General features: G+C 36.9%; 1 protein-coding gene across 1 annotated transcript; it reads left to right on the top strand.

The window, feature by feature from the left end:
- Window positions 1-4,765: 4,765 nt before the first annotated feature.
- On the top strand, window positions 4,766-8,816 carry LOC132699679 (chorion peroxidase-like). Its single transcript, XM_060666527.1, has 6 exons — window positions 4,766-4,813; window positions 4,949-5,138; window positions 7,023-7,423; window positions 7,481-8,062; window positions 8,116-8,531; window positions 8,588-8,816. The coding sequence occupies exons 1-6, from the start codon at window positions 4,766-4,768 to the stop codon at window positions 8,814-8,816; spliced, it is 1,866 nt and encodes a 621-aa protein (XP_060522510.1).
- The last annotated feature ends 774 nt before the right edge of the window (window positions 8,817-9,590 follow it).

Below are 9,590 nucleotides of genomic sequence, written 5' to 3'. Positions count from 1 at the left end.
ATCAATTGCAATTATTATATTTTTTTGTTCAAAACATTTTTTAATCTTTAATAACATTAATCTTTATAACGTTAACTATCCCTGGAAGACAATTTAATACGGTATACCAATATATTAAGCATTTCAAAATAAAAGCAGGTTCCTGTAAAGTTGGCATATTTGCCTTAATTTAATAAATTCGATTGCACATTTGGAAAATTTGACAGTTAATGGATTGTTATTAATGCCTGTGTTGTAAATATCCAAACATTTTAGCCAAACAAAGTATTGATGAATTTGTTTCTTTTCCATGAAAAATATGGTTAAATTATAGTGAAACGTCAATTATGTATTAAAATTTAAACCGAAACCAGATTTCCTGAAACTTGTAACGTCTGATGGAGACAGGGTAATATATGTCAGAGATCGTAAAATAAATAATAAAAATAGGACGGGGACGGGAGCTGATGGTGAGGGAGGAGACATGGATTTGGACTTTTTGTACATATCTAATCACTTAATTGATTATTAAAGGCAATAGAACGATCCGCGAATAGCAAGATGAACCACCGATGGTAATCAAAAATACACTATATATAAATAGTTACTCAAAATCTGACCTAACCATTGCTTCTATAAAGTCAGACTATCTCGTAGTGTTCTATTCACTTCGGCAAAATACCAAAGTTAGTTCCCACGAGTCCACAATATTACGACTGACAGATCGTTGATTAATATGTCTTAGCATTTCAGCGTGCTCTACATGAGTTTCAACAAATAGAAGCAAGATAACAGATTCTAAAAGAAATCGACTGAACTGTTAACTATAACTGAATATGATTTCTAACTCCAGCTTTCACACTTGTTTTTAAGCCGAGCCGACAAATCTTATAAGATAGTATTACAATATAATAATTTCACTTTCGAAGCAAACACTTTGCTTTTTTGGAAAAGAAATTTTTATCGAGTTCTAGTGCCGAGAGAGAACGATAGTGGTGGGTATACCCCAGAGTTCAATATTAGTTGTCATTTATATAAATCAACTCCCATTAGTGAACCCGCAATTGCAATTTTTGTGCGGGGACGAAGTAGAGGCGCTTTTTTTCACACAAAATACTTACCTTTCAGTCAGTCTATATCTTTAAGACTCTGCTCTGTATAAAAGCTCCAGAAGATCGATATTGGTTAGAGAGGGAGAAGGGATGGTATACTTATTGTAGGCTAAAGCGATGCCAGGCTATTATCAACGAATAGGTTTAAAAATCGAGTGGAGATTTTTGACCAGCACTATGTAAACAATTTCTCTGGATTTTAGTTTTAGACTTATTTTAATGTTATGTGTCTCTAAACAATGTTCGTGTTAAGGTATGCAGCTGGTTTCAGGAAGAAGTGAGGTTGCCTGTGTTACTAAAAACGGATATTTAAATTACTTTCAAATTATTTTTCAAATTATTATCTAGGTTTGCACCGATAACACTTTCGTAATATAAATCCATTTTTTGGACTACTTAAGTACTTGTTTTATTTTTGTTGTTAGCATAACAAAAAATCAAACGTCAGGTGAACTCTGGGACAGTTTAAAACGATATGAATGACTGACGATTAAAATACACGTGTAAAAGAATATGTAAATATATGCAACGGAAAATCTAATATTACAAGGGCGTTCAAAAATTTGGATATTTTATTTGGAACGCCCATTGGACATTACGCTCTCCACAGTTCAAAAGTGATTAAAATTCAACTCAAAATAAAGTGACCTATTCCGTGACAAGTCACCACAGACAATTCCTTCACAAGTGAACAACAGAAAGTACAATGCAATACTTGAATATGGCGAGACAGGACTCCTTAACCTCCCCACTTTTACCTCAAGAAAATTAAAATTTTTGATAAATGAAGGTTTTACAAATAATGCCGACTCTAAGATTTTGATCCACCGACGACTTACTTGTTTTTTGGAATTTTCATTATCTCCAGAAGAGAAGGGAGACGTTCTTGACCCTTAATGCATATTTATACTGATTTGTTATTCCATCACATTGAATCATGTTTGAATGATGTAACATTCTGGGAGGGAAACCTTCTGAAATTTAATGCTATTTTCATAAAGGGTTTCCGAAGTTTTAGTGCAGAAAAGTAAGACGTTCTTATATGTCATAGAATGCCCTTGAAAGCTGTTTCGGGCTGTGGCATATTGGGAGTCAGTTGGCAAGTGCCAGCTGTGTAGTCCACAACATATCCACCTAGAATTTATTTCTTTACCATTATTATAACATAGATTGTCAAAATAGTATTTGCTCTTGGTTACCAGTATTTTGGATTCGTTAATCGGTATTGGGTTTAAAGATTTTTATTTTTAAAGCGAGAATTGCCATATCCGATAAAATCATAAGACCTGTTAATTCTGAAAATTGATCAATCTTAAACATTGCCAGATTTTTTCTGCTTGTTGCGTTCTATATGTCTCAAGACGTAAATTACAAAAGAGTGCTTAACATTTATTCCCGATACCGATTAAGGTTAGTTATTTCGAAATAGAGGTTCTGCAATAGAAACATCGAATTTATTTCAGTTTTCATTTCCGTGAATTTAGAAAGAATCTTATCTGCATTTAAATTTAAAACATTTATGTTTTCGTTAAATTTATGTTCAATATTTCCTGCCAATGAACTTAGGTCGTTAATATTCCGCAGCGATTTAGGCTGATTCTCCGTCAGTTGTTTCTAAATTAATGTTGTCTAGATTGCCGGTAATAAATTTGTTACCAGTTCCTATGAAGTTGATTAAACCTCGTTTTTTACGATTGACGTTGCATATTTCACTATCATTCAACGTTGCATGCGTTGCATAGGTGTCGCGTGATTGAGGTTGATCAAGAATAAATTATTATTTTGTGAATATAGTATAGTACCAATAATTAAAAGATTACTACACAGCTTAGTCAATGTTAATTGAATATTACCTAAACTGAAGTGAATATATTATGACATATATGTTTATGATAGGGATGGCGTGACGTCTTCTTCATAATATCCATTATCCGGTAGCTTCTTGGCGAGAAGTGCTTGGGTTCGGTTGGTCATGTTGGGCCAAGATCAGGAAGCTAGAAAGAAGGTTTCTTTCTAAGTCGTTTGATTTATCGAGTGTGCACAGTTTGTGCGCTTTAATTCTGTTTTTGGTAGGTGATGTTGCAGACACTTCGATGGAAGCGAATTAATTTACTTCTTCGTTTCTCGCTCATTGTCGTTCGTTTAAATAGGGATCGTAGGGCGAAAGTAATTAATTAAATTTTCCGGCGCTTCATCTGTGTGGTTAGAAGGGGTAGTGTGATGAATTTCGAGACAGAATAATTGACAAAATTCTTTGAATAAATTATTTTCAAATTCTGGTCCTTGATCAAAGAGTATTGTGGTGATATATCTATGATCGACATAGAGTCCTCCACACAGACACACCACTCAGTTATTTTAGGGAGCAGAGCCCTGGTACAGAGTGTCAAGTCTGAAACCCAGCTCCGACCTGTCGTGAAAAATGTGGGTCTCTGTTGGCCACCTGCAGCCTTGCCGAGGCCATGAACTCCATTAGATCTCCCTTCTACGATTAGTCACCGCGTTGCCTCCCAAAACGTGGTGAGCATTGCTATCGCAGCCCATCAAAAGAGAAAGATTCGCCTCCTCACAGTAGGAGACCAAGTCCCTGATCTCCACCCGAGGACAGCTGCGGTCGCCTGGAAAATACGCAGAGACGACCACTACTTCACGCCGTCGCGAGTGGGGGATCTGACCAGAATTGGAATCAGATCCCTGGAAGCCTTGTCCCTTAAGAAAAAGGCCTCCAGCCCCATGGTTAGTATGCAGGCCCTGGAATCGCCCCCTGAGGAGTCGACACTATGCAGCGTCGACCCTCTGAGAGATAACCCCCTAACCCTTAATTTTACAATCCAGGGCTCTAGAATCAGTACAGTGGATGTACCGTCCTCCGAAATTTTCCTGCACCAGTTTAGGTCCCTTGCCGCAGCTTGCGCATAATACTGAACCCCCCTGTCATAGCCATCCGCGACGGCTCGCCTTTCCCGGGCCCAGCATTCGCCGGACCACGTGTCGGCCGCCGACCCCCGGCAGGTGCCCGGAACTGTGTCTGGGGCGGTGTGTTTTGACGAGGTGGTCTTCCCGGTTTGTATCGAGCCCTCCACCCCGCTCGCGACCTGGGGATCCTCCTCAGATCGCCCTTATAGGGACCTTCCTGAGAACGCCCCTGTTTGCTAGAGCCCTCCTGGGGCCCGTTCTCTCCTTCTTCCTTCTTTATTTTTTGTTTTTCTGTTTCCATATCGGTCCCACGAGCAGCTAGGGAAAAAACGGTCCGCCTGTGCAGAGCCCCGTATGCAGAAATAAGGCTTTCTTCCCCGAATTGCGCCCGGTGCCTCGAGGTTGGAATCGATAGAGGCTGATCTTCTATCCAGCCATGCATCCCTTAGACCCGACTCCCCACCTTATGATTTAGGATTATTATTGAGGTTTACTCTTTTTGGTCCAAGTGGTTAAGCTCAGACCCCCCGCGTCGCGTTCCTACCCGTACAGCCGGAACCCGACACAGTGAGGGCGCTCTGTTTCCTTTCCAGTATATACCTGACAGTCGCTCAGAGCATAAGTGACGATCTCCTCAAGGACGCAGTTTCAAAAGTCAAAGAAACTCATTTGGAAAGGATGAAAATGCACTATCGTGTTTGGGCAGAAGGTTAGCTGTTTGAATTCCCCAAACGAGTCAATCGGTGGTTCTGTTATAGATGGAGGGCTTGATCCAAAATCGCATCAGGCAACGGCAGCCGCAATTGGTAAAGCAAATAAATACGCAATTCGTTTGTCGAACACGTCAATACTGTGAGTTAACGGGATAAATATCCACCTATACTTTAAACAATACTCTACACAGGCATAAAAGAAAACGACACATTACACTTGATCTAAAGAATATAGACATATCTGATCTGTTTTCCGCTACGAGCTCTGCAACAGACTCCAACTGTAGCGACTCTGGACCATGCGACTTATATTCTCCTTATAGAACTATTACGGGATACTGCAACAATTTAAAACAACCTAACTTAGGAACTACTTTGTCTAATTTTAATCGGTTACTGCCCAGTGCTTACGAAGACGGTGAGTTATATGCATGCACAGGATGTACTATTTAATACCTGATCTCTATTTAATACAAAAATCGTTAGATTTTGACATTCACCTTTTTATTTTTAATATGACACGTTATATATTATTAAAATCATTACATTTTAAAAGACGATCTCAATGGTATTCAGGGTAAAAATATAAAATATATAAATAAAAAAAAAATAGTTGTTTCTTATTTTTAAAAAATCTCTTCTACATTTTGCTTTCAAACTGTAATAAGAGCATAAAAAAAACAAAGATATCATTTTTGTTTAGAATTAATAAGGATTTATAAATTTATTAACAACGTTGCAAACTAACGAATAGCGTACCGATTTTTTATTATTAAAATTAATTAAAACGGTCTAACGAATGCGAAAATAGTATATTATGCAACAAGTGCAGTAAACGGTATTTGACTCACGAGTTTATTTGACATGAGCGGAGCGAGTTTTTAATAACCGAGTACATTTTCGCAAAACACGAATACATTCACTGACATGACCGTCAGAATTGACAAACATCAAAATTCAAAGCGTGGGAAATATTTCCGAAAACATCTGATTGCTCCCAAATCCGTGCGGCAAAATCTCGGAAATATCCGAAGTGGCTCGGATTCATGGGAAACGAAACTGACGTGGTGAAGTGACGCTTCCCGCACCCTAGATCGGTGGGTAATTAGGTATTTTACAGACGGCAGTAGAGAAATAAGTTTATTTATACTATAATTTTTTTTTAAGTCGCAATAATACCTACCAAGTTACTTTTTAAAAATTTTTTCGCAATAATTCAACACCCTGTATCTTCTAAATGGAAGATTTTAGGACATAAGTTTATATGAACTTTTTTTTGCTTATTTCTATCAACTGAATACGCTGTTAAAGTTTCTTTATTATAATTTGGACCACAGTATCTGCACCTGAATATTTGGGATTTTTTGAAGTTTTTCTTCAAATTTGACTTTGACTGATGTTTTCGGGAGTAGGAAGTATTGCATGCATTATTATAAAAAGCTTTATCGAGCAATCGTTTACCCGTTTACACTTATCAAATTTGTTGTGTCATATACTATTTGCGTATTACTGTTTGCCTCGAAGAATATACGAAAACCTTTCTTAAAAGTTTTTGAAATATCAATTATTTACAAATGTTGCATTATTTAGATAATGATCAAGATTATCTAAAAGTGCATATACTACTGTATATAACAAGAATTTTCTCAGCAATTTACGTCAACATGGATCTGAGATTCACCGTTTGACATTTTATTAATTAATTTCATCAAATTAATCGCGATAGTTTTTTGAATGGCAATTTAATGTGCAAAATTGCCGAAGGAATTCTCTATTCTAGAATCCATTCAAACAGACGAAAATTTGCATTTGTTTTTTTGTATTGAATTACAGGAAGCTATGTTTGAAAAAATACTGTTTTAAAAAATACTTTTCATGAGTCCGAAACGGTGATACCGAGATATACGTACATCGTTCAAATCTTAACTCTCTTTAAAAAATAAGATATTTAATACGGTGGGTCTAAGGATGTGGAGTTGGACCAACGCTTTCGTATTTTGTTTCTAGCAGCAAAATTAAAAGAAAAATGCGAATTTATTTTAACTTAAATAGTAAACAACTGAAGAAAAAGGCTAACAAATCGGAAACCTTGTGCGATCCACTTACTATATATCGTCTTTAAACCCGCTATCAAAATTCATATTCGTATAAATGAGAAAGTTAATGTCAGCAGACATCACTTTGAAATAATATATAATAAATCTTTGATTTTTTTTTTAATTTTAATGATTTTTAAAATAGATCCTCAATAAAATGCCCACCCTGTACGTTGTTTATGAAATCGATTGCTCTTTCTCCGCAGGAATTTCGGAGCCAAGGATAACAGCAGTTAGTGGAGATCCATTACCAAATCCAAGAACAATTTCTACAACTGTCCATCCAGATGTCACTCATTTAAGTACCAGATATACTTTGTTGGTTATGCAATTTGCTCAATTTTTGGACCATGAAATCACGTTTACACCTCTTAATCAAGGATTTCAGGAATCTATCCCATCGTGTAGACCCTGCGACAGCAAACAAACCGTACACCCCGAATGTAACCCTTTCCAAATCCCACCAGATGATTATTTTTTCCCTCAATTCAATAGTACTACCGGCAAACAAGCCTGTTTTCCGTCTATGAGGACTTTAGCGGGGCAAACTTATCTAGGTTCCAGGGAACAAGTTAATCAAAATACTCCTTATTTGGATGGATCTGTGGTAGGTGATTTTTGTAAAAACTCGTGCTCGGTAAAGTTGTTGTTCGTTTTGTTTTAGATATACGGCGAGAATAACTGCGTATTTCAAATGGTTAAGGGAGAGAATGGAAGATTAAACTCGTCAGACCTGGGAGATGGATCTAAAGAATTGCTCCCACGGACCGCAACTCACCCAAAATGCAAATCGCCCTCAGGGTTATGTTTTTACGCCGGAGATGGTAGGGCATCGGAACAAGCAGGACTGACCATGATTCATACGATTTTCTTGAGAGTACACAACAGTATAAATGATGCCTTCCAAGTTTTAAATCCATCCTGGAGCGCCCATAAACGATTTAACGAAGCAAGAAGGCTAGTTGTTGCCATCTTCCAACACATCATTTACAACGAATTTCTACCGCGGATATTGGGTGAAGATGCTTTGGAAAATTTTGGACTTAGGCTACTATACGACGGATTCTACGACAAATATGACCCAACCTGCAGTCCGGACACCCTTACAGAATTTGGGGCAGCCGCATACAGAATTGGTCACTCACTTCTACGGGCTGAAATTCCAATGTTAGACAATAATTTCAAGCCCGTTTGTCCTCCGCTTCTACTAAGAGATTCCTTCTTTGATACCGACATACTTTTCACGGTAAATACTTTGTAGAAGCTAATTTACTTGCATTAACGGTAAACTGCTTTCAGCCGAATATCATCGACCACATAGCGCGTGGTATTAGTGCTACACCAATGGAAGATCTAGATCGATTTATTACTGAGGAAGTTACCAACCACTTGTTTGAAAATACAAAAATACCCTTCACCGGGGTGGATTTAATCTCCTTAAACGTTCAGCGAGCGAGGGATCACGGTATTCCCCCTTTCAACGACTATCGCGAATATTGTAATTTAAACCGAGCTGACACTTTTGATGATTTAGCAGACACAACCCCTGCGGATGCCATAAAACAATTGAAACAAATTTATCAGAGCGTGGACGATATCGATCTATTTCCCGGTGGATTGACCGAATCTCGGTTACCAGGTGGTCTGGTTGGGCCCACCTTCGGATGCATTATTGGGATTCAATTTAGCCGCCTAAGACAATGCGATCGATTTTGGTTAGTCTACTTGTCTACGTTAGTAAAGTCTGAGGTATAATTCAAATGCATTTTAGGTACGAAACCTCAGATCACGTGGTAGGATTTACGAAGAAACAATTAGCCGAAATCAGAAAAATAACTCTTTCTAAAATTATATGCGATAATATTGACGGTAATAATGACATACACGCGAGTGCGTTTGATATACCGTCAGATTCAACAAATCCAAGAGTGGCATGTGATTCGCTTCCCGCACTGGATCTTTCTCCTTGGAAAGAAAAAAAAAATAAGTATACTGGATAACTTCTTATTGCAAACCGAAGTGTTAAATACATAGTCAAACATCACATTCATTTAATCCATCTGAAAATTCAATATTAAAACCCAAGCATCCGTTTTATGGACAATATCGTGGTCTCTCCCTGTTGTTTTAATTAGATATAAAATAAACAATATAGATCAAAAAATTATTTGGTCAGTTTTCTTAGCAAAAACTTTTTTTTTAATTTCGATATTAAGTGGATTTACGAAGTAACAACTAGCTGATATAGGGAAAATAACTTTTTCTATATATAATATATTACTCTTTCTATATGTGATATTATTCACGATAATAATGACATGACACTTGAGTGCGTTTGATATACCGACAAATTTAACAAATCCGAAGTGGCATGTGATTCACTTCCAGCAGTGGATCTTTGGCCATGGAAAGAAAAAAGTTTTTTAAGAAATAAGTATACTGGATAACTTTTTATTGTACACCCAACTGCCAAATAAATAGTCAAAAACCACATCTGAGGCTCCGATAACCAACCGCTCGGATTAGTTAGTTATATGGAAAATCTTGTGAACTCTTAGTGTTGTTTCAATTAGATTTAAAAGAGGCAATATAGATAAAAAAACCATTTCGACAGGTTTCTTAATAAGACCTTTTTTTTAATGAAGAAGGTAGAATATTAAAAGATACAAAATATGGTGATTAATATACAACTTCAGAATATAAATCTATAACAAAAAGGTTTATAGCTGTCACATTAATTTTATAAAGGGCAAATGAAAAAAAAAGTAATAACA

This window comes from Cylas formicarius, unplaced genomic scaffold (genome assembly GCF_029955315.1).
Source record: "Cylas formicarius isolate icCylForm1 unplaced genomic scaffold, icCylForm1.1 PGA_scaffold_3__17_contigs__length_32017465, whole genome shotgun sequence".
NCBI classification, from domain to species: Eukaryota; Metazoa; Arthropoda; class Insecta; order Coleoptera; family Brentidae; genus Cylas; species Cylas formicarius.
This window is presented reverse-complemented; position numbering and strand designations above follow the sequence as displayed.